General features: G+C 39.1%; 1 protein-coding gene across 1 annotated transcript in view; it reads right to left on the reverse strand.

Annotated features, from left to right (window-relative positions):
• Window positions 1-2002: 2002 nt before the first annotated feature.
• The window catches only part of LOC135217987 (uncharacterized), a 74461-nt gene continuing 49971 nt past the window's right edge, over window positions 2003-26492 (reverse strand). The window contains exons 2-7 of the mRNA XM_064254116.1: window positions 17841-17862; window positions 15409-15527; window positions 11719-13743; window positions 10841-10957; window positions 10214-10317; window positions 2003-4093 (exon numbers count right to left, since the gene is read on the reverse strand). Coding sequence (XP_064110186.1) covers window positions 2837-4093; window positions 10214-10317; window positions 10841-10957; window positions 11719-13743; window positions 15409-15527; window positions 17841-17862 — 3644 coding nt within the window. The 3' untranslated portion in view covers window positions 2003-2836. The remainder of the gene's footprint in view (window positions 4094-10213; window positions 10318-10840; window positions 10958-11718; window positions 13744-15408; window positions 15528-17840; window positions 17863-26492) is intronic.

The raw sequence follows: 26492 nt of genomic DNA on the forward strand, positions 1-26492 counted from the left end.
GATTTCCTCCAAGTCATTAGCCATGGCTGTATCTAACTCTGTCACTCAGTCTGAAAATACAAGAAATGAAAAATGAAAAATGACTTAATAGAAACTTAAGATAATGTACTTGGAGATAGCCTATAGCAGAAAACTTCATAAAAACTTTCCGTTTGTTCTGTGGAGTGGTGGTGGTGGGGGGGGGGGGGGGGGGGGGGCGCCTCTAATTCGAAACACCCGGTAGTATACTATATAATTAGTTAGTCAATGACTGAACACTTGAAAATGGAATTCAAATTTTCATCATCTCTATGAAATTTTCAGTTTTAAAACAATTTGATGATATAGTGTGGTTACACAGTACTGTAAGAGTGCTGCGTATTTTATTGGAATACAACATTCTTTAAAACTACTGTGATTCAAATTGACCGTCCGTCACAGAATTGTACAAAGAATTTCCAGTCACATAACATGGATTCCCTGGAAAATGACTTTGTGGTTAATCAAAGCTGTGTTTACTTTTGTTCTGTTACTGAATTGGGAATGAATTTAAATTCCAGGTGATTAATGGTCGCTGAACCGCATTCATTCAAAACAATTCTTATTATTTCTATGTTCTCAAATAATAAGATAATTGTGAAATGTGAATTGCTTATTTACATCCCATTTTTAATGTGTTACAAGGAGTCTCATATATTTCCGACGTTCAGAAAGCTGCCTGCATATTACATTAAACATATATGCAACGTCTTACTAAGGTTGTGTTCACACCAAACGCGTCGCGTCGAATCGCGCTAATTCATGGCTAGTGTCATTTTCGCCTTAAATAGGAATAGGGATGTTAAGTGTTTTCTACTTTGTTTTCATATTGCATTTCAGTTTACGAACGCGAGTTATGTTCTAATAAAATTGTACGCCTTTACATCTTTTTTCACTTTTATGTAGGACAAAATGTAATATAATCAAATTTCAGTTCATCTTTTCTTTGTATCCATATGATATACATTTAAAATCTTAAAACTTGCCTATATTTTTTGAAAATTTTTATGGTTGAGTAGTTGATATATATATCTATATATCTATATATAGATATATATATATATATTATATATTATATAATATATATGTATATATATATATATATATAATATATATATATATATATATATATATATATATATGTCTTGATGTTTCGGCTAATTCGTTTAGAATTGTATCTTTTAATTAGTTATCCTGTAAAATTCAATAAAAATGAAACTTGCCTTAGAAAAATGGCCATTTTTCCCCTAAGTTGCATTTGCCCGCCTGTAGGTAGTATTGTTTTTCTTATAGACAAAAAGGTAAATAAAGGAAAATCCCCAAATTTATTTTAATAGATAAGAATTGTAGTTCCTTGCTCCACAAACGCAGTTGCGGGCATAGTATACATATTCCCGTGAGTTGTAGAGCTTTATTTCTTTGTTTATTACAGTTCTAATCATCTTTAGTTTTACTTTATTTCATATTACTTCAAAATGTTTATTCTAATTCTTGTGCATTACCCTTTTCTGCAACAATAACCCCGAAATATTAAATATATACATAAGCTCTGCCATTTAGTTCAGCTTCCTCTTCTTCCCCAAGCGATTCTGAGCTCACGTCTCATGTCTTCACTTTTCCCTTTTATAATTGCAATTTAGCTCCAGCATATTTACTGTGGATGGGCCTTTGTTCTTAAAGTTTTCTTTTTTTTTAACGTCTATTTCTTTTCATTGAGAATGCTACCTTTTATTTTCCGTGCAAGCGTTGGTTTTGTATATTGATTTGATTTGCTTCCTTTATCTCGACTTGAATGATTGAGGTCCCAGCATTAGGAATGTGTATTACAGTTCGTATTGTATATTTATTAAAGTGTGTTTTCGTTCAATATTCAAACGTGCGTTCGTGGCAGAGCTATTGACCGAGAACCCTCAGAATATTTAGTATAAAGCAGAATGATGTTCAACGGCAATAATATAAGGAAACTACAAAATAAAACGCAAGATTAGGATTTTGATCATTTTATTGCAGTAGATATTTATACAGTGCAGTGGACAATTATGACATTCATAAAAGTCGAAATGGTGAGAATATATCATTTGGCAATAAAGTATTATAGTAACTCTGCAATGAGGGAAGAAATTCTGTCTGTATAACTTGATTATCAGAGACAGTTCAAAATCAGTCCAAGAAACGCAAAACCTATTAAATTCTGTTGTAATTCGGAAACTTCTTTTCTCACTGAGAGGTAGAATTTCTCAAGGCCAGCTTGAGAAAGAAGGAGTTAACAAACAAGGACAACAAAAAAATATAGCTTGGTGAATGACGAGAATCCGGCAGGATACAAAAAAATCACCTAAACTACAAGTTCCAACAATATAATTCTAGGAGCAAACCACTGATAAACACTACTACTAATACATAACAACGTTTTATAGTTATTGTCAAAACACACACACACTTCAATAAGACAACGACTGACCACACGAAACAAGAAGAGATCAGGACTCACATTCCAGAATCCAGTTCCATTCAACTACGAGCAGCACCTCTCAACGGGAAGGCGCCTGACTGAGGCAGAAGAACTCTTTCAGTTGCATACGTAAGGAAAACATGCGTTAGGCCTATATGCATTCACACTGATCACTTATTTGCATCTGATGTGCACATCTTTCCTTTATTCGTCCCAGGAGCCTTAGTATTAACACTCATTTGTAAATAACAGATATTATAAAGACTAGTACACATTTTTCTTAATGACAACGACTTCCTTAAAGTGATATATATTTAAATAAAATTGAGGTGGGTCTAGTTGATAGAGTTTTCTAGGTACTACATGCTAGAACATAGCCATCATAGGATCTTTTTCGTCCGTGGATGAAGACGATACTACAGCGTTATCACTTGATTCGGAAGCTTCTAAGTCTTCCATTACTTCTTGAATGTTCTTTGGCTGCCTGTGTAGCTTGAGTTGCTTTTGTTTTGTGTTTTCTTTGCTTGGCGCTTTGGGTACCTCTTTGGCCTGTGAGGGGTCTGGCGTTTTGGACAGTTCCTTTTTATCGGCGCCGTCCTGCGCCAAACCCTCATCACTCGGGAAGGTTTCATTAGCAAACACAACAGGCGAATATGGCTGAGAGATATTGACCACATGACTGATTTGCTCAGAACCAAAGAATGAGTGATCATCCACTCCTTCTCCTTCATCAGACCTCCTGGCTGCAAATTCGGAGAAGTCCCTGAAGTTGGAAAAGAAATCATCGACGTGGTTGTTTGTGTGAGGCCTGTTGGACGGGGAATGCGACCCATAGTAATCTCCGTGCAAGAGTTGGTCGTGGTCGTAACCGTCATATATGTGTGGGTCATCTTCATCGTAAAATGTGCCACCTTTCAAAACTTCGAAGTTCCCTGATCCAAGCAAGGTATTGTCTAGTGGTTCATTTTCAGGATGCAAAGGTCTCTTGCTGCTGGGGAAAACGAACTCTGGCCTGTTGACAGCCTCCCGCGTTCCTGGTCCATAGAACGTGTCGTGGAAATCTCTAAAGCCTGCGTTGTTTCTGAACCCCGAACTTTCTCTGAAGCCAGGCCCATGGCCATTAAACCTCGCAGTTCTGGGGGCAGGTCCTCTTGGTGTAGGGAGGGTGGACGGATAGAACGACTGGGTGGATGGACCCTGGTGACTTGGGGTGAATCGGGGGTTAAAATTTGGGTAGAATCTCTGGCTCTCTGGGACGATGAAATCGTCGTCGGATGTGCGAACCTCAACTTTCCTATTGATTCCTCTGGCGGGATATGGTGAAACATTATATTCCCTGCTCGGGGTTATGGTGGGCCTGATTTTCTCATACTGGAAAACTGGATACTGGAAATCTGGAAATGGCTGGAAATCGAAGGGAATGTCTGAATAAGCTGCTTGGTTGTCGTGGAGGTTTCTCGATTCTGCTGGGGAGTTGGTTGGGGGGATGGGGTCAACTCTTTTGATCCTCTTCTGGGGAGCTAATGAGATGTCATCTGCTGCGTCGAATTCATTGGCCCTCTTGGTTCTCTCCAGTTTCTGGCCATTTCTGCTGTTGGGGTGTGGGGCCGAAATCTCTTGTTTCTGAAAAGAGAGAGAACAGTTGTGTCAGATATATTTACTCACAGGTACAATTAAAACTAAACCACAATCACGTTATGTAGTAGGTTATTGTTGAGTTATGACGGTAAAAGCATATTGAAAAAGACAATAATGAAGAAACAAATAAACAATCAAAGGTCTTTTACAAGACGAGAGAGCCGGCAATGGGGATCTGGTAATCTGTTATTGTTACATATCAATACAGTTTTGCTTATCTTATAATTATATGGATTTTATTGGTTTTTTCGGTTAAAAGTCTATCGTAACAGAGTGCAAGATTAATAAGGTGGTACTGCAAGAAGTGGTGGTGTCTGAATACAGAATGGGGTCTAGATTTTTCAAGAATCTCTGAGGCACTGACACAGGGAGCAAAAACATAGCTATTAGACCTCCTTCTTGAAGACTGGACTTGGAAATTAGGTGCATTAGCTGTTAGTCACATGTGTAGCAGTCAGAAAAAAAAATAACAGCAATTTCGAAGCTTCAGCTACTGATAGGAGAAGGTTCAGAATAACAAATATTATGGCTTAAGAAGTCACCGGTGCATTTGAAAAAAATAAAACAAAGGAAGCAAAGCCTGTTTTGTAAGAAGTTCAAATACCTCAACAGAATACGATTTAAGGCAAGTACTATAGGCATAAAATTCTGAAAGTGACGTTGCAAGAATTTGCTAACCAATCAATAAATAAAGGTATGACAGATTTACGGCAGACATAGGACTGTCAGCCCCAGTGGACCTAAAATACTTTGGTTTGAAACCAAACATTGCTTGAAAAAGGAAATGATTCACAAGGACCAGTTAAATACCTTTTCAAATTGGCATAAAGAGCAGAAGCACTCCTGTTAACATTGACAGATAAAAAGAAAAATCATATGCGAAATCCTGCGTCATACGGTTTCATCACCCAGGCATGTAACCATTAGATTTAATAATATAATAATAATAATAGAAGCTTACGCCTGATTTGTTAGTGGACACTTTGAATGCCAGCAATTTACTTTTCCTCTCTGTCTCGCTCTTGAGATCAAAATCAGAGAGGCGCCCTTTCTATGACTCATTTCTAAATATTCACATTTATATAAACCCGCTGAAAACACCACTTTCAGCAATCCTACACAGATGTTTATTTTACAATGAAGGTCATTATTTAAAATGAAAAGCGTACATCAGACAGAACTTTTTCACTAATTAAGGCATTATTTTGATTTAAACACTCAAAAGATTTTAGACACAACAAAGCAATGTCCTTACTAACAGGGTATACCATATGTACAGTTATCCTCCACTGAGGAAGCAATGAGCAGGTAGCCATTAATTTAACAAATCTCCAGGCGTTTTGAGCACATCAGGTCAAATAATTCGTGAGTATACAGAACGAGTATGAGGAAGAGACGAAACTGACCCAAGGCCCAGAAGGCAAAAAATGAATGCAAGGTTAATAGGGAGGAAATTAGGAAAATACGAACCTGGCACCACACCCCTAGCCCCCAGCACATAGGTCTACAGAGAGACTGTCAGAAAAGCAACCTTTCAGAAACAACACATGGAGTACTCGTGAGTCCAGGACAAGGAGAAGGAAAAGACCAAACCGACCCGAATCCAGGGGTTGTGGGTAAAGCCCAGGGGGTGGGGGGTGAGGGAATAAACGAGAAAACATGAAAAGAAAACCCAGACAGGAAACTGTACACATCTCCCACGCCAACGTTCACTCACCTGTGGTCTGAGGTGATGTGTTGTTGTCACGTCTTATTGCAACTGCTGTAAAAACCAAACAAAACAAGTCAGTCGTGCGCACGATGCCCAGACAGAGAGAGAGAGAGAGAGAGAGAGAGATAGATAGAGAGGGAGAGAGAGAGAGAGAGAGGTCTGAGCAGAGTAAGCCTGCTTTGATGAAATGGAAAAGAAAGACACAAGAAGAATGGAAACTTCAAAACATGGCTTCAGTAAAGATGAAAATAAGAAAAGTTACGAAAAAATCAGTAGTTGATTAAGGAAAGGACAAGTTTGGTTGGAATAAATAAAAAATTAGAAGAATGAAAACGTCAACTAAGACAGGGAAGGACAAGCAGTTTTGACAAGAATAAAACAAAATGACAAAGTGAGATATAAAACGTCTATAAGAATTGAGAACAAGCCATTACAGAGCAACGTAACAGGGAAAGTAATCATGGGAAAAAATACACAGCATTTCTTATCTTACGAAAAGTGGAAAAAGAAGGGAAAAACAATACAGGGAAGTGAAGGAGAAGCATTATTATACTAAAGGTCACCACCAGTCTGTTCAAAAGAAGCAGAATCCTGCGCACCAAGGAGGCCTACCTACTACAGTAGATTCACATCAACCGTGCATCTGATGTCTAGCCCAGTCCCTTGCGACGCTCCTGATTGACTGTTGATAAGCCAGTCACAGGGCTGGAAACTCTGTCTCTCGAGGGAGTTCACATAGGCAGGATGTATGTTCCACCTCTCCTGAGGGATACTTTGGAAAAGAGAGGTGGAATATACATCCTGCCTATGTGAACTCTAGAGACACTGAGAGTTTCCAGTCCTGTGATTGGCTTATCAACAGCCAATCAGGAGCGTCGTAAGGGACTGGCCTAGACATCAAAGGCATGGTTGATGTGAATCTACTATAGGCATATACATACCTTAGGGATCAATATATAGTTAAGATCCCCCCTCTCCCTTTGACAATACTTGGCACACTGTAGGCAGAGTCCCTTCGACCCTCTACTGCATGGCTGTGTTTACTACATGCTCCTCATTAAGCTGTTCAATCTCTCTAACTTTCTCGTCACTCGTTGGGATAGGATGTCTCTTATTTTACAGAAACCTGTGAAATCCTGCTCTGGTACCACTTTCATCTAGATTTTACCCTTCTAAGTAATCTAGAGGTCATTAGAACTAACTCTTAAGAGTAATCGCGCCAGTTTCCAGAACTATTTGGGTCATGTATCCTGTCGTTGTTGTGGCAAAATCCAGTGGCTATCGGAGATAAATTCCAGGGCTGTCAAAATTACTTTCCAAGATGACTATTACAGGTTATTTCCAAGATTGTTCGTCACTTATTCTATGAATTTTCAGAATAACATGTTTAGATTACTGTTGCCAAAATCACAGATTACAGGAACTAAATCCGAGGGTTAACAGTATCGATATGACTGACCTTGCAGAGTTATCACAGCTAAATCCTAAGGTTACTAGACCTCAATTTTCAGATGATTATGGCTAAAACGTTAAATAACAATTTCAACTTGAACTTGACCAGATAAATAGAATATAAACTTCGAGAGTTGTTGTCATTCGAGGCAGGGGGCTTTACAGAACTAACATGAGGGCATTCTAAGACAAGTCTCTAGCCAGTGGTTCTCATCCTTTCTTGTCCCATGCACTCTTTCACCATGTGTCAGAATGTCATTCCACGCAACACCCCCCACCCCCTTTCCAAAATTGTTTGACTCCAAAGGTGCATCCCAAACAATATGCAACAAAATACTAAGACAAACACACACGCTACCGGAGAGAGAGAGAGAGAGAGAGAGAGAGAGAGAGAGAGAGAGAGAGAGAGAGAGAGCCCAACCCGACTTCTCAGTAATGCGAACAGATGCTCACTGCCTTTTGTGTGGTCCTAGAGCCAGTCTTTAGCCTGCCAATCTGTGATCACAATTCCCCCACCCCTGAAACTCTGAAGGGGAGAATTCCGCCCCCCTCCCACCCTCCGCAATTGAGAACTTGGTTTAGACAAAGGTGGTGCTGACCCTAAGATAGATTTCAAGCCACTAGATATGGAACAAGGAAGTTCACAGGCACTGAATAATTTCCCATACTTACATTCCAAGTTTCCACATGCAAAGTCTAGTTAGAAAACCTCAGTTCTAAAAGAAAGTTATAGAAAGTAAGAAATTCGAAATGAAAACGAGGCTTTCTCCAAGAGAGAGGGGATGGATGCTCACCTAAATTCATTCTTAAATGTTATGGCCAGTTTATTGATAATTTTCAGTGGATGCTTGACTGAATTTCCTGGAACTTTAACTTTACTGCCTGGAAAATTGCTGGTGCATAATGATGAAAACATACGTATGCAATCAGAATCAATATGAATGAGCTTTCAAGAAAAGCTGTGAACGCTTTCATACCATCTAAGAGTACTCCTTTGTGTTGGCAGGAGTTTATTTCTACTTAGTAAATATTCACCTTCTTGAAGTTCCCAAAAACTTCGAAAGAGGCACAGGCACAGAATAAAGTTTCATTGTCGAGATTAATGCTATGAAGAAGAAGAAGAAGAAGAAGAAGAAGAAGAAGAAGAAAGCTGTGGATATAATACAACCCTGAAGCTGCCATTAGGCAAGGAGTAAAGGCAGATAAAAAGATCCAGTTCTGTCAGAGAAGATGGAAACCAAAAAGTCTTCTCGACTTGCAGCATAATTCACTAGGACCCGTGAGTCCGGTTAACAAGACGTTTCCAGAAACTAGCAAAGGACTTTGAAATGTCAAGTGATGATCAAGTCACCCTTATATAGTAGATGCTGGGAATAAACACGTGAATGATTTATTAGCAAATATCGGTGAACATACTCATGAGTAGTTTCTAGGTGCTTCGAAAGAAACCCGTTTGAGTTACAGATCCGTATTTTAACAGAGTTGAAGTCCCCAGCTGAACCAGCAAAGGCTTAAGCATCTACCAGACATTCTCCATCAAAGAGTCCTACCGAACAAATGAATCTGGTCTATTATCAGGGTTAGGCACATTACAGAGGATAATGCATAATCTACTGCATGGAATGTGCAGAACAATTAGAAAACAAGAATCTTTCGCTCAGTGGTACTCTTCAGTAGGGAATCTCTGGTATAAGAGTGCGAGTCTGGCATTTGAATAAAACTTTACCTTCTGAAACCTGAGACTATCTCGTGCCCAAACTTATAAGGTTACCACCCATACTGCTCACTGGTTAAATTCAACTCAAACACATATGAGCACATCCCTGTTCCTTGACATCAAGTAAAATGCAGATTCAGAAGAAAAAATTAATACCGCACTGGGAATGTCACAAAGTAGATTTTGATCTAGTGAACCATTGAAAACAATAGTAAACAATATAAAAAAAAGTTTACATCTAAACCTGTAACTACTGAACATCGTCTTCACAGCTTTAATGTCTCCGAAATATAGCCTACGAACAAATGCTCAGACTTGTGGCTTCCGTTTCAGACCTTAAAAGACAATAAAACGTGCCCTCGTTTATGTCCTAATACATTAAAACGTGCCCTCTTTTATGTCTTAATTAACTAATTAAATAAATTGGTTAAGCACACATATTGAGTATTCATGAATTACAATTTTGTCCTAGGGATTCATTGAAGGCGTCCTTGATTTGGATGACATACCCACCCTTTCTCCATCAATTCCCAAGCTCCTAACTTCCGCGATCTCCACAACCAGCCACTAGGACGACTACACTGGCTAACATTCGCAAGTCTGGCTATACGTGTTATAGTCACTTCCCGAGGCTCACTGAATATGTAAGAGGACAGATAAGTCAGACAGATATCTTAGGCGAGCATCTTGCACCCTCTCACTTCCTTAACTAAAGACCAATAATGGAACTGTGCGGTTATTACCAGAGTTGATGTTTAGGGAAAAATATAAGAGCTTGAATCGCTCAGTCTCGATGGAGTGAACACCGTTCAGGGAAGTTGATTTACTCCAAATCAGAAAATTATGCTGTCTCCCTGGATCCTGGGGCAGTCTTGGTGTTCTTCCACTCAAGGCATAGCCTCCAGATGTGTAGATTGTGAGTACTCATGACGAGGATTATAAACTTTGTGGGAACTGCAGTAGCAAATAATATGATGGTCAGTTTTCTCTTCCAAGAAGAAGTAAAAATGTTTGTGCAATGGTATCTAATTCCTCTGAGGAGTGTAAATGCATCTCGATACAGACAGGTCACAGCAGAGTTGAAATGGCTCAGAACCATTAAGACAGAATTGAGAAGAGTCAAGCGAGAGGGATTCTTGACGTTTTTGAATCAGATGCAATTAGCCAAGATAAACCCAAAATCTTTTCCAACTGCAGCAATTAGTGTCTGTGTAACGTTACTCACCTGCTGTGTGAATTGGGGAAGATTGAATTGGGGTTGGTTATCCTGGATGTCTGGGATTTCTACCTCAACTGGTGGTTTAAATTCTACCATGAAGCTGTCAGTACCTGGAAATTCATAAATACAATTAGGTGGTTTATGTTTTCTTTGAATTTGCTTATTCTGGTCAATGAAGGAACCCGTATGACAAGGAGACGAAGCGTCGCTAAAAACATTCCCAACAATGAAGCTAACGTGTTAACCTTTTCTGGCGACAGCAATGTAAACAATAACATTGTCTGTCGTTCTTCTTCTTCTTCTTCTTCTTCTTCTTCTTCCTCCTACATATGCTCTTTTGATCCCAGACACAATGGACAATGAGCTTTATCTTCCCAATTAGTGACAACAATAGAACTCTTTTGGTGAAGGTAATAAGAAAAAGCTCATGGCTGCACCAGAAATAGACCAGAAGTTACGAAATTGTGACTTGTGTTTTTCATGCTTCTTAAAATAGTACCTTGCCAACAAGCCAAAGTGGCCATTAACAACACACATGTGAGAGATCAGATAAAGATATTTAGATTAAATAAAAAAGAAAATTGCTTTTAAATTGAGGTTTATTAAATATTCATTGAATAAATCAGTACCTACCTACATTGTCCTTCTTGGCAGGCATGGGGCCAAACCCACCGACTTCTGAAAATGATGGGAAACGATGGGGTACTCCTTCCATGAAGCCTTGGCTGTCCTCCCTGGCTGCTGGGTTGTCTGTTCAGTAAAGAAATCCATTAACATCACCAACACCAATAATTCGATTCCTTATTGAAGGAGGATTTATTCACATTCTTTGCAAACTAGTGAAGTAGGATTCCATGACACGGCAACCCTTTGCACTATCTATACAGCATATTTTTGCACTCATATATCAGTCAAATGTGGGGGCTCCAAGATTAGTTTTGTTTTAAACAAAATGCAAAATATATTAAAAACTGATCACACTAATTAGTGTCTGATGACCCACATCAGTAAGACGTTTATTAGTTTATTCATTTTCAAAACCCAGCTGGAATGAATTTTTGAATGTGGTATGTCAATTTCACAGGCTTTAAAAAATTTCATGAAACTTTGATCTGCAATGGAGGCATTCCAGTTAAGCTTGATAATCTAAAAGCTATCAAATTATGTTATATGCTCATACGTCATGTCACATTAACAATCGATGGACATCATGTTGCATGCAGCATGCAGATTATATTACTGTCAGTTGCACATATAATGGTTAGTGGCCATAAAATTTTAGTTTGTAGTCATTTTGGTTTGAGTGGCTGTCACTGGACAAGTGGTTGGTTAGGTATAATGTCACTGAGTCGCAGATTTTAGAACTGAAGGTGAACACAACAGTTATTTCGTCTTGTTCAGTCTAAAAGAATCTTTTGGTAAATTAACCTTTCTTCAAGTCTGACTGCTCTGATGTTAGTTAGAGTCACTACATGAGGAGCGTAAGTCGGGTCTCTCTGTCCTTGCCTTACCGGGAGAAACTTTGTGTATGGAATGTCCGCTCTCTGCAACATCCATAGACCTGCGGTGGATTGGAATGTCTAGCTGTCGTGTAGCCTTTGGCAGGCGTCTGTTCTCCATGATTAAATGCCTTGGGGCACGAACTGTAGAGGAAGCTGGTAAAATGTAGGCTGGCGGTGATGGGCCAGGACGTAAACCTGGAGCTGTGAATGGTTGGGGTCGAGGTCGTCCATGGAAGGGAACGGCAGGCCGGTTTTGTACAGTTTGTCGTTGCCTCTGACTGGGTCGCACTCCAAGTTCCTCGGATGTTGAGATAGCTTCTAAGTTGTGCGGATCTTCAATGTCAATTTCAATTTCAAAAGGAGTGTTGAAATTTGACATGAAATCAAGAGGTTTAATGACATCTACTGAAGCAATATCAAGAGTATTATGTCTTTGATATTCCTCTGATTTTCCTCCAGGGGGTTTATTAAGGTTTCTTTTAGAGTCATGCTCTGGGTCCTTGACGGGAGAATTTACTCCTTTAATGTGAGACCTTAAATGGTTAGACTGGATTCTCCTAAGTGGGAACCTTCTGACCACATAATGAGGTTTAGATTGCCTGCGAACTGCAGAACGTCTTTGCCTGCCATGATTTGTTCTGTAAAATATGTGGCTGGAACCCAAATTGACGCTATATCCAGAAGGGTCTTGTGAATTGGGCACAAGTCTCCCTGCTGCAACTGATGGGTCGTCTGAGGCCAATGGAGTAAGCTGTGTTGCACTCTGGCCTTGAGGACCTGGCTGAGATATAAGATTTATGTTGGTCGAAGGTTTTGTTTTCCTCACAAATCGATTTTTGTTCAGATTAAACAAACTCTCAATCGATGAAGGCACGCTTCCTTGATAAGGGGCCTGAATAATATCATCAAGTGCATCAGCAATGCCCTGCCTCCTTGCTGCTACATCTGCACTTCTCTTCTGAATTCCAAACTTTTCAAAGAAATTTGGTATTGCAAAAGGAATTTCAAAGGGATTTGCTGATGATGTAGCCTCTTGATTTTCAGTGACTGTAGTTTCAATTGCTTGAATGCTTGGAGGTGCAGCATTTACCTGAGCTTTCCTTTGAAATCTATCATTCCTATCATAAAGGGAGCTTAAGGAATTAGGAATACTACCCTTGTAGGGGGTGCTTAGTATTTCAGTAAGCTTTTGTGATACCCCTTCCTCCTGTGCAATCTGACGCTTCTTTCTAGATTGGCTCTGGGGCTGGGAAAAGTCTTCAAATGCTGGGAAAGGCCTTGCAAATTGTTGACCGGCAAATGTTGCTGAGGGAAATGGTTCTTGTCTAGGTGCATCATTTCGAGAAGCAATCTGAGGTGGACGATTTGCTGGTCTTGAAGGAGAACGCGCCCTAGAAGGAGAACGCGGGCTTGACCGGAAGCCAAATTCATTCCCTCCAGTTCGACCTCGCTGGGCTGAGAAATCAGGCTGATTTGGAGAGAAATTCTGAGCGGGCGGAGGAGGTTGGCGCTGCTGTGAACTGAAGTTGGGGGTAAATGGCCTAAAGCTTGTTGGCTGAGTCTGTGGCTGTCTTTGTGGTCGTGTCACAGAAGTTGGCTGCCGTTGTTGTTGCGTTCTGAAGTCGGGCTGGAATGACTGAGTCCTCGGAGGCTGGGACTGTTGCTGTGTTCTGAAGTCGGGCTGGAATGACTGAGTCCTCGGAGGTTGGGACTGTTGTTGCGTTCTGAAGTCGGGCTGGAATGACTGAGCCCTCGGAGGTTGGGACTGTTGTTGCGTTCTGAAGTCGGGCTGGAATGACTGAGTCCTTGGAGGCTGGGACTGTTGCTGCGTTCTGAAGTCGGGCTGGAATGACTGAGTCTTCGGAGGCTGGGGCTGTACTACAGGAACAGGTCCTGTAGAGTCTCTAGCAGGACGGCGGAAGTTGTTACGAGTGAGCAGTGCTTGTAGGTGGTCAGTTGCCAGAGATGGCTCATAATGGGAGTTCAGTATGTTATCGATAGCTGAAGTGACCCCCACTTGTCGTTTTTGTCGGCCTGTGAGATGTTTGTAACACAAGGATGAAATGGCGTACACAATTTTTAGGTGGCATGGATGCTGCTACTTAAAATATTTGGAAGACAGAAGAACAAGAAGGAAAGTTTCAGTGAATGAAGAGTTTAGGGTAGGAGCTTATTAACTTTCTAATTATTTCTAACTAAACATTCGGGAAAATTATAGGGTTACAACAGAAACAAAAGCTGTACTGATCTAAGTCAAAGTTTTTTGGAAGACAGAGTTACAAGAGATAATTTCTCAGGAAACGAAGAGTGTATTTGGTTAAAATGTAGTTATGTCACTCAGGAATATAGATGGTAAACACATTGATCATAACAAGAGTCGATAATAATATTCTTTAATAGTAACATGAAGCAAATGTCAGCGCATTTTTCTAAGATGGTGTCTGTAGTGTTCTTTGTAAACAGATAAGGTTAGACAGAAACATAAGACTAAGGACAGATCTCGAAGTGTATACAGGAAGCAGAAGGGTTAACATTGGGTCATGGAAAGAACACTCTTTGTCACGTGACACTTGTTATCATTCATCTGTGTGTATTGTAATAATTAAAATTGTTTTATATACACTATTCTAAATTATCATGGAACTCATGCAAAATAATGCATCACATAACAGGAATTTACTGAAGTATTTTATTAGCTCGTTTAACACAACCACACACACACACATATATGCCAATATATATATATATATATATTATATATATATTATATAATATATTATATATCTATATATATATATATATAAAATATATTACTTACGTTACAAAAACACGACACCAAATTATCAGCAAAACGCCGAGAAGAGATATGAAAATTAATGAGTACCAAACGCTTTCGCAAGTTCACCTTATACACATCTTCGAGGCTTGGACATTACATAACGAAAAAAAATCAGACTAACAATAACAAGAATTGCTTCAAAATCTATTTGGGTCATGTGGAAAATCCCTGGATGTCCACCTGAAAGAGCACGAATATTTTTAAACAGGAAATACTTTTTATGCGGTATTTGCTCATGAGAATAGTTTCGACCATGTTATAGGAAGGGAAGATGCAAAAGAAACTCTACGTTATAAGCTTAATATTATCGAATTTAATTTAGCGAAGAAAAGTAGTTCATTTTCTTTAAACTGTAGTGGCTTTATCTTTTAGGGGAGCAGTTGGTCTCTTGTGTTGTTGAGCAGCTGAACAATAAATGGTGTCTGCATATTTTCTTCTCATTATTTGCTACGCACTGACTCCTTGTCCGTAACGAATGTACTTCGATAATGTGTTAAGGCAAATACAGTGCATTAAAACGCTTGAGGTGACATTTTTATCATTGTTTCTCCTCCTGTCGCTCTTCTGAAAGTTCTAATATCAATGAGTCGTTTCATTAACTGGGGGTGATTACGTAAAAAAAAAAAAAAAAAAAAAAAAAAACACGAGTCGACATTCACTGTTACTATCATTCATTAACGTTCGAATCAAAGATGAACCCCTTGAGCATGTATAACTGTACACAAGACTTTTTCCTCTCTCCCTCTCTCTCTCTCTGCAATCTCTTCTCTCTCCTCTCTCTCTCTCTCTCTCTCTCTCTCTCTCTCTCTCTCTCTCTCTCTCTCTCTCTCTCTCTCTCTCCTGTTGAATCTAGTACTTACCATGGTGAAAATTGCCAAGAAATTCCTTTGTGGGCATATCCGCTGCAAAATCTTTGCTGAACCCCTTACTGAAGTCTTCCTGTACAGTCTTTTGGCGAGCCTGCCGGATTTCACTCTCCCTGAAATATATATTTTTTCTCGTGGAGAAAGTTTTGTGACACGTTCACAGCCCAGAAATCAAAATAAGAATGTTTATCAAGACATTAAGTAATGGAATAATTCTATTTCCTTTACAAACAAGATGAGGTGGCACGTTTACTAGAAATCTTTTAAATCTGATTTGGTATATCACTACCTTCAGGTACCAATATTTCTGTGTACTTATTTGGACAATCGGTCACATATGAAGTTAGTTCGTTGGTTATGTTAGATTAGGTAAGAAGAAGTATTAGCAATGAGGATGGGTTTCGTCAATGGAGCACTTCCCACTTCTTCATTTATTTATTATTTAGAAATTATGGCATCTGAATGGCAGTCTACTCTGATCTGTCACTATTTATATATCAATTGATTTTTCTACATCGACTGATGTCTAGTAGAGTTGAAGGGTACAGGGCTCTTCCAGCATACAGAAGACATTCTTGTAATACAAGCAAGTCCACCACTTCACACATTCACCCTGGAAATCATTTCTGTTTTTTTTTTTTCCACTGTTGATGTGTTTTGGAATTCTCTTCCTGGTTTTGTTTTTCCTAATTACTAGAGTTCTCCATATTTTATGGAGGGTTATTCACTTCCTTTTTAGTCATAAAACTGCCAGTTTCATCGGCCTCTGCTTCAGATGACCCTCAGAAACTATAGTAGATTCACATCAACCATGCATCTGATGTCTAGGACAGTCCCTTACGACGCTCCTGATTGGCTGTTGATAAGCCACTCACAGGGCTGGAATTTGAAACCCTCAGTCTCTCTCGAGTCCCTTACGACGCTCTTGATTGGCTCTTGATAAGCCAGTCACAGGGCTGGAATTTGAAACTCTCAATCTCTCTGCCTATGTGAACTCTCGAGGGAGACTGAGAGTTTCAAATTCCAGCCCTGTGATTGGCTTATCAACAGCCAATCAGGAGCGTCATAAGGGACTGGCCTAGACGTCAGGTGCACGGTTGATGTGAATCTACTAGTAATTAAGCTGAATTGACAGAAACTTCACCTGAACATTTCTTTAGGGAATCATGCAATCAAATGACCTGGACCAGTCATCTTGCAGGCGTAGAACTAGAGAGATGGCTACAGACGAGACGACCAGGAGTAATGGAAACTGAGAGAGGAACTGGCTGATAAAACAAGAGCCAGAGAAAGTGGTCTTCTCACCATTGCAGCAGAATTTTAGCTTCGTCAAGAAAGAAGCGAGGAAAATTTGTTTGAAGTAGTTGTGAAGATGGATGATAGATGAACTATACTCTGTTTTTTCTATCTGTCCACCCGCCTGTGGTGTTTGCTTATGGTAACACTGCGTCCCGGCCTTTAGATAGTTACCCTATGTGTAAGTTTTAGGTAAATAAAAGGATATCTGGGTGTACATTTGCAACTGAAAAGTGTTTTAATAATTTACTGTGTGCGAATTACACCGTTAATATTCTAAAGCCCGGGACGCAGTGTTACTATACGCAAACACCACAGGCGGGTGGCCAGATGGAAAAAAAACCAATAGGTGATAAATTTTTTTCTATGGGGGATCTGAAAGGTTACATGTTGTGTGATTACCTGCAGTGTGACAGAATTCGAGAATAGTTCGTTCTCGAAGTCGTGACTTTCCAACCTGCCATGTGAATAGTATCAAGGAGGTGGAACTTGAGCTGAGATCAAGAACAGATATCTATCTACTTCCATCATAACGCCGATGTCTTGGTCATTAGACCAGCCACAAAAAATAGCGCATCGAGTTGCACCCTCAATATCAGCAGAGCCAAATGTCGTACCGAAACGTCATCACTTTTAGGAAAGGAAGACGAGTGGAGCCTCCTCCCAAGGAAAACGGAAGAAGGGATGGAATTCCACAGCCTCGAAGTAAAGGGGAAAACAGGTTTTCTAAGGCACGGTCGTCAGATAAGTGTTGAATGAATCAGGGAACACGAGAGAGGGCGGAGAATACCAGATTCTGCAAATGAATCATATGAAGTACTACCAATCCAACTGGATGATTCTTGAGTTCACGACCTCTGCATATATAGTTTCTTTGAGTGTAGGCCGGTGGGAAGGGCAACCATACCCACTTCTAGCCCAGACACGGAGAAAAAGATTTTAAAAAACGCTTATAAGACTAAGAGAAAATAGCTCCAGGAAGAGAAATCCAAATAAGTTTTCAGAAAATAATAAAAAGTAAATCTAATCATCTTTCTTATCAACAGATTGTAGAAAGTCCTCAGTTTAGGTAGAAGCTGAGCTTTTTCATTAGTTGATTTTAATAACAAAACATTACAACTTTTACTCACAGCTGTGGTGCTCCAGCGGCATCTGAAAATTAAAAAAAGAGAATGTATTAGTCTGATAATTCATGAAATTTAATTAAGAGTTCTTTATAATTTAATCCACAAAGTACACACACACACACACACACAACACACACACACACACACACATATATATATATATATATATATATATATATATATATATATATATATATATATATATATATATATCCATAAATATATGAATTGATTTTCAAGAGGTCATCGCTACTGAAGATAAAAACAAATAAGAAACCCGACAGTATGATTGCACGTGAGTTATATTTTCAAAAGTGGATGCGGAAACTGTTTAATAGGCTTTTTTTTTAAACACTGAAAGTAACTGACAGCACGTACTTTAATGAAGCATTAAAATAAAAATTAAAACTATTAGAAAGCGCGTACGGGAACTGAGTCTAAACCTAAGAAAAAAAAAAAAAAAAAAAAAAAAAAAAACAAGCAACTAAAACGACCACAGAGCGCGTACGGTAACTTGAGTCTGGAGTTTCTAAACCCGGAAACTAATGACGATCTGCCATGTCATAACGTAATCCAGAATCTTAAAATTCACGGAAGCTGCTGCTGCTGCTGTCTAAGAGATCACTTTCACCCATCCATATGTTGTTTTCCTCCTTTTCTTTTTTCTACTCCTTCTTCTTCTACTTGGGAACGCCGCTCTTCCGCGTGTGAGGAAATTCGGAGCCGCGTCCCCACAACTTTCGTGGTAATGGCGGTGCGTGAGTTTTATATACAAGGTGGATTAACCCAGCAACTTCGAATACGTTTCGAGTGTGTGGCCTCTACAAGGAACGAAGTATGATAACGTAGCAAAGACTATATACTGTATAGCTACACTTAATTACACCCAAGGTATTCCACGGCTAACAGTAGTCCTATATATATGTATATATATAGCAGCGTTGCCAACCGTGGGGTAATTACCCTATGCATAGGGTAATTCAGCCTCATATCTGGGTCCGTAGGGTAACGGGGTAATGTCACGAAATCTGAGCAAAACGCAGGGTAATTTCAATGTGGTTGTCTTGTATTTATTAAAAAGTAACCAATCAACAACAAATTTATTAATATTTAGTATATCTTAAGGCCGGGCGTAAGGTACAATAACAGTGAAAGTAGGGTAATTTCAGTGCCTAGGTAGGATAAAGAGCTCTCGGATGGTTGGCAACACTGATATAGCTCTTTGCTAAAAAAAAAAAATGCAATCTAAAAAGTTAGCCTAGCAAAAAGTTGTTACAATAATGTATTTGACAAATACCGAAGTCTGAGAGATAGTAAGACTTTTCCGTGAGAGAGAGAGAGAGAGAGAGAGAGAGAGAGAGAGAGAGAGAGAGAGAGAGAGAGAGAAGCTTTTTATGCGAGGTAGCTACTACTTGAGTCTAGTGACTGGCGCTAATTTCAGTCATCTGGAGCTTCAAAAAACCGTCACAGTTCCCAGCGTGATCATTCTCATGCGCCGAAAAAAAAAAGTCACTCACGGTGATTGTGAAAGTTGTTTCACATATCCAGGAGGGAAAATCGTAAATATTGTTGATAAAAACATAGACGTGAATTGGAGTCTGATGCATTTTCTAAATCATTCTTACCAATGTTGGCGATTGTCAAGGAAGCCAAGATATGTCGTAATAATTATTACTGTTGCTGTTCTAGTTATCATTATCATTTTTGCTAAATTATAAATTTTTCCCCCTTGGTGTGGGAAACTCCAAAGTGTCTTTAGTTTCCGGTTCTCAGTAAGTCTCCTGCAAAAGTTGCATAGTCTTATACCATCTTTGCACCCTGGTTGCGATCCTACACAGTCGCCTCACCACCAGTTCACAATTAGCTTCTTCAACAAAGACACCGGGAATTACTTTTCATAAACTGTTAAATTTATTTGTTCCCGCTCGGATCGAACCTTGGTCTGTCACTGGTGAGCTTTGATAACCACGGTGCCACATGAGCAATTATTATTATTATATTAGTATTATTATTTTGTTTCAATGAGATAATGAGATTTTGTCGCTTGTAACAAAAGCCACACTCTGTTACTATTTGTGACAGGAGAATATTTTGTTTCCTTCCATTTTCTTCAAATCAACCGAACAATTTGAAACAACTTTAGAACAACCTTGATTCCACTTTTGCCTTGATGTTCACAATCAAGGTGAAATGGTGGTGCTGAAAAGTCTGTTAAAAAAGGAACAACAAATAAATATAGGAAGTACCAGCATAATTACAAAGGAAGTCTGCGGATCAGAAATGATTGACCTAGTACTACCTCCCAGCAATATGTTCACAGAATGTATACAGCGTCTTTTCGACAGATGGGTCTAAGGATGGCTTCCATACATAGCTAGGTTAGGTTCCTTTATATTTCCCAATTCAGCGATGTGGAATTGATAACTTATGGTTATCTCGTTTAAATTTCACTTACATAATTATGTGTAATAATTGTTTGCTAAAATATATCAATAAATGACTCAAGAAACCGGTAAAATGTACAAGAAAGGGACAATTTACTGACTACTTCCTGGAGTGTTTGCAAGACAGTGGGTGTCAATGAGACCAGAAACGGTAGACTGGGTGAGTGACCCATCCGAAAAAATATACTAGAAAGAAAATCATCAGGCTCAATAGCTCTCGTTACAATGTATTTACGATCAAGAAGAAATGAGACTACGTAAATGATGAGTAATTTTTGAAGGGAATATATGGAACATTTCTTTCTTTTGTCATTTTTCGAGCAACTATTGCAGGCCATATGTGTTCGCACGCGCGTGTTTGTGTGTGTGTGTGTGTGTGTGTGTGTGTGTGGAGAGAGAGAGAGAGAGAGAGAGAGAGAGAAGAGAGAGAGAGAGAGTACTAAATAACAGAGAGGATGAGAAATGGAGGCAAGAATAAGTAGTAAAAAGATTAGTACCATATGTAAAGGGATATATCAGTGTTGTATGGAAGAATAAAGGGTGACGAGTTATTGAATAAAATTAACAGTTGGGAAACACAGGGAGAAAGGAGGAACGGAAGACTTAGAAAGTGCTGGGTGACTATTCATAAAAAATAAAAAAAAAAAGCATATATTGGAAAGGAAAGACCTGCCAGCGAGACTGCGTGCTTGCTATATATATGTGAAGGACACATTCTATATCTGTAAGAGGGTTCATTGTGCTCCTGATAAATTACTGTATAGGACTATGTAGATGTTAATGTTGTGGAATTATGCAGCAGTTACCTTGTGTGTGTGTGTGTGTGTGTAGGTACACTTTGATGTGTACAATTACATATGTGAGCGTGCTAGTGGAAACACGCACAAACGATAAATTTCTCTCCATCTGAAGGTTACTGTTCCTCGCATGCGTACTTATTTATAGTGCTATGAGCACACGAGCGGAAAACCTCTCCCTACCTGCATGATAAACTGCTGAATTATCATTCGATTTCGTAAAGTCATTACAAAAGTAATAGTTGAAAAGGCCTCGTTAATTGCACCCTATGTTAATGCGTTTTCCACCGCAACTGAAAATGCAGCTCGCGAGACGAAAAGGCCGTTTGAAATTAGACCAAAGAATCCAAGGACTTTGATCATCCAGATAATGGGGCTCTGTCTCGCCTCCCGTGACTTGGCGCTTGGCTACACTCGTCAAAGCCATATCGGTTTAACGGTCACGCAAACTGTGTCAGACCTAGTCCTATCTTTGGGTTTCGTTTTTCGTGTGATGTCATGGAGATAATTTAATGAAAGTGGGTTGTTTTAAAGCCAATATTACATCTATTTAACTTGGAACGTTTCGTTTCAGTTCGTATTTTAGGAAATATGAAAGTCGGAGAAGATAAAGCATTAAACAGTCACAGAATACCAATGCTGTAACTATAGGTCTATAATCTGAGTATTTCAGATTCTAAAGACACATTAAAAGAAATTACAGCGTTATTTCTAAGATATACAAAAATAATTTTTAGAATTCTGCTTATCCTGTGAGTATGCAGCTGTGAAAAAGCAAACAGACAAACTGCGTTACAGACAATGAGGTAAGCTACACTGGTGCTGTTTGATGCCGATGATTACGTCCACTACAAAGGTACGCTTCCTGAATCTTGACCTTCATTTCCATGGTCAATCTTTCTTCGTGACTAATCAAAACAATGCACCTTTTATAAACTGACAAAGGATAAACGAGGTACGTTATTTTCATCGTGAGAGAGCAGAGAGAGAGAGAAACTCCTACTCAAGTGACGGCGAGCTTGAAGTAAAAGTGTGTTAAGGACATTTTTTTTCTTTATCGTAAACGTAAAGAATTTGGGGTTATTAATGGTAGAACTCACGAGTTTTGTTTTAATTTCTCCCAGTTTTCGCTAACGGTTGTAAATTGGTTTACCGTCCTTATTGAAAATGATTTTTGAAATAAAATACCAGGCTAATAGTTATGGGACTACAGTAACGTTATGAAAAAGTATCAGGTACAGGTTATCATTATCAATCTTCCTAACAATATGGTAGGTACTACCACTGACAGGTTTTGTTTTACTTGAAGTACGAACGTCGTGCTTTGTAATCTGACGGGAAAATATCCTTCACAAGATTTCGTTCATTGTGTAATGTTGATTTTTATAGTCTCGTTAGTTAGCAAAGGCATTGGCAAATAAGATGACATTTTCGGATATTCATCACGATAACTATACACAGTACACACACTACATACAACAACTACAATACATAGGCCAATCTTGGTTAATTACTAAAATGACGAATACTATTTCAACTATATATGTATATCGTAAGAAAGACAAACTCATACAGCATGAAATTTAAAATATTAGTAATATCAGCAGAGTAGGTAGCAAGGAATATGTATTAAATAAGCGTAAGTTACCCAGCATTTGTTTTACCCGCAATGCATCAACCTCTCCATCATCGGTCGCCACTCGCCAGTCTTATGTAAACAAGTGCAACTGGGAAGGGAGTTTTCATTTTAAACTTGGTATTTGCTCATTCTCGACAATATATCACAAGGTATATACCCAAGATACATAGGCTATATTGAATTATAGTCATATTTGCAGTGTTTGGCTGCAGCAGGAAGAAATCCAAGGTTTGCAGACTATAGTAATAAAGAGGTTGCAACTGTGTATTAGGCCTAGTGCCTGTCGCCGGTTTGATGAAATAAATCGGAAAAATACAAGTTTATTCTCACTTTACGGCAACAGCTTATACACAAGCATACTAATGGAGTTCAACAAATCTACAGAAACAAGGCAATTACTAGGCCTAAATCCCAGTGTCCTTCCTACTAAAACTCGACAAGGATTCAGGTTAGTAACTATCCTAGGCCTGTAATGAACTCTGTCAGAATCCCACATACGTAGATAGTTTTGCCATTTCATGTATAGATTAACCGTTCGAGTATTAGTTTTGCCATTTCATGTATATATTAACCGTGCAAGTATTAGTTTTGCCATTACATGTATATATTAACCGTTCAAGTATTAGTTTTGTCATTTCATGTATATATTAACCGTTCAAGTATTAGTTTTGCCATTTCACGTATATATTAACCGTTAAAAGTACCTACTATTCACACTAACTGATAGTGTGCATAACAGATATGCGTTTTGTAGGACTTTGGATTAAGTTAAAATCCAGGACTCTGGTGCCATTAGCAATCAAGTAGGCATCTAAATGTAACAGAAAGCATGCTCCATTTTACTTTTAATTTTAAGTTAAAGTTTGGTCACTTGCATTGTGTTTCAGGCAACGAATCGTAGTACAGAAGGTTTTACAACGAAACATTGGAATGCTACATAAGGAAATGGAACGTTTATTTAATAAAGAAAATTTAATGGTTAGTCTTTCCCTTTGCGGAGATTCGTTTAACCATCCGTGGAGGCAATTATTATTTTGCCATAAATATTCTCGTATTTCGAAATTATGAAAAAAAAAGTTAAAACAAAACAGAAATATTATATATACCGCGTTAGTTCTTCGCTGTCGAAAGCGTATTGCCTATGCCTCGAAATATTGTTGTCGCCATGATGTATGGACTTGGGTTTTGGGGTTGGGGGGGTTGGGGGGGGCTTGGGGAGGGGTGGGGGGTTAGGGGTTAGGGGGCTTGGGACCGGGGGAGGGGGAAGAGCACTGATTTAGGTAAGTCAACTAGGACTAGGTAGTTAACGTCCAAAATTCCGAACATTCACTGACTTAACTCACAGTCGCTGAGTGACTGACTAATCAGACAATCATGATCTCAAAACATAACGTTCTTGGCAGAAAAGAATTTATTTTTTCTGCAATTTGCTTTGTAAGCTACACTTTTTATTTTTTTATTTATTTATTTATTTATTTTTTTTTTTTACAGTACAAGCATTTCAGTAAAGAACATAATTTTGTACTTACGATTGAGGGATAATGTTTTATGAAATTGCATTTAAACCGTATTCGAATGTTTAGACATCTGTGTCTGTTTGAGCGTAATTCGGCGGTAGTTCCGAGTACAGTCATAATACACTGAATGTTCCGATGAAATATCGCTTTCCGTAATTAATGACAGTCACGAAAAATAACGTGATAGATAAAAGAAAAAAACTTTAAAATGCGTATAGAACACCATATCCAGCATAATTTGCAAATCGTGAACTAAGCTAGGTCTGGGTCCCAGATTGTTCACAGCCCTTACGTCATGAAATTCAGTAGTAGAAATCAAAGTAGACCAAGGATACTACTATTGAAGTTGCACCAGACTATCCTTTTGTTGTTCCTGAATCATCCTTGGTGAGTGGCAAACTGTCGGGAGGGCGTGGACGTCTGTAGTGCATCAGGTATCTGGTTAGGCATACTGGTGGTTTCTGGGACTAATTGGCGGTTTCGATGAATTATGGAGGGTTGGGAGAGCAACTCTTCTTTTGTATTCAGCGAGTGGTTGGTATTGTTGAGAGCACCCGGCCCAAGCTGCTCCATTATCCGCATTCGAAGTCGGTCGAAGGCTGCTGCCTCGAGGACTTCCACTGTCGGTCTAGGACTCTAGACTCTAGGTTCTCGGTGATCTAGTTTCTTATCTTCCATGCTGCCGGTGGCATAAGCGAGGCTTACGGTGGTCATACCAATGCAGGAGTGAGGGAGTCCTGTTTCTCAGTATTTAAATTGGTTTATGACGTTAAGTCTTTCGTAAAGTGCCCGGGAGATATACAGGATTGTTCCTGAGGAGGAAGGTTGTCGCATAGATATAGAGAGGACTCTATAGACGTATGTGGGTCGTTGTATACCGTTCTTTACTTACATCGAGAGGGGCCCTCGTAGTACTGCCGTACTTGGGTTTAGGCGTATCTGTGAAATGCCCCAGTTTATCCAGGTACTGGTAAACAACAGCTTCTCAAACGCTGACATAGGTCCACCCAAAATACCTGCTACTACACAAGAAGTACAACAACACGATCAGAAGGATACCCATCACAGGAACTATTATGGCGCCCCAGGTATCAAAAGTATAATCATTTTGAGGCAGCCCTGGTGAAAATATTGAAGAATATATGTAGGCCTATGTACATAGGTCTACTCCCGAAAACAAGGTCGGCCTTGTCATTTATATACAAATATCAGCTTTCGGTAGACCAGATACAATCCTATACGCTGGTCCCTCCCACCAAGATACCTTGGAGAACCGTAACGTGATATACCAGTTTAAATGCCAAGAGAGAGGATGCCCTCATTGATAATTGTGTGACCCCCACGCGTCCCATAAAGCTTTTTTTCTTTTTTTTTTTCGGAATTCTTCATGTACAGGGAGCAAGCAGACTGACCGGTTATTTCATAATCATGTAAAGAATTGTTTGTCTTTGGACGTCAGAATCATTCATGTTATTCCACGTGGAGGAAGAAATCGAAAATATAATTGGATATTGTAGTCGTTATATATATATATATATTATATATATATATAATATATATATATATATATATATATAATATATATATATATATATATATATATATATATATATATATATAATGTCTGTGTCTGTGTAAATAGAATGGAAACTTAAGGCAAAAATTGTGATGAATGTAAATAAAGTAAACAAATCTGGGACATTCGTTTCCACATACGAGTGAAAGACGGCGACAAATGAGCAGCGGGATTCGTGAATGCGCAGGATTAGCGAACTTGCGCGAAGCGGTGTGGCAAGACCCGTGATCGTAATTAGTTCTGCCTTTGGTGACTGTTACGCCATGGTGAGGGCGGTGAAAGCCATCCAATCCGATAAAACATTCAAAATATCTGAAACGGGATTAACGGACGGGGGAATGAAAGGGTTTTGAAACCAACCGCCCACACCCCACCCAGCCGCGGTGAGCAAAAACTTCGGGTACTGAAGGCTGACGTTGGTGCTCCTTGTAATTGTTACTTTTGATGACTTTTATTATCGCTGCCACTGTACTTGCTATTATTAGCATTGTTAGCTCTGCCGTTAGAATATGAATATGTTTATGAAGATCCAGACCCGAATGAGACAAGTGGGTCTTTAATTGAAAAAGTTCCTATAGCTTATCCATGCTCATCACGAGCACAAGTAACAGAGAGTCCGGTCGTATGATCTGATCACCACCCCGGTCATGTAAAAGGAAAAATAGCTCCATTGGTAAAACTT

This window comes from Macrobrachium nipponense, chromosome 9 (genome assembly GCF_015104395.2).
Source record: "Macrobrachium nipponense isolate FS-2020 chromosome 9, ASM1510439v2, whole genome shotgun sequence".
NCBI classification, from domain to species: domain Eukaryota; kingdom Metazoa; phylum Arthropoda; class Malacostraca; order Decapoda; family Palaemonidae; genus Macrobrachium; species Macrobrachium nipponense.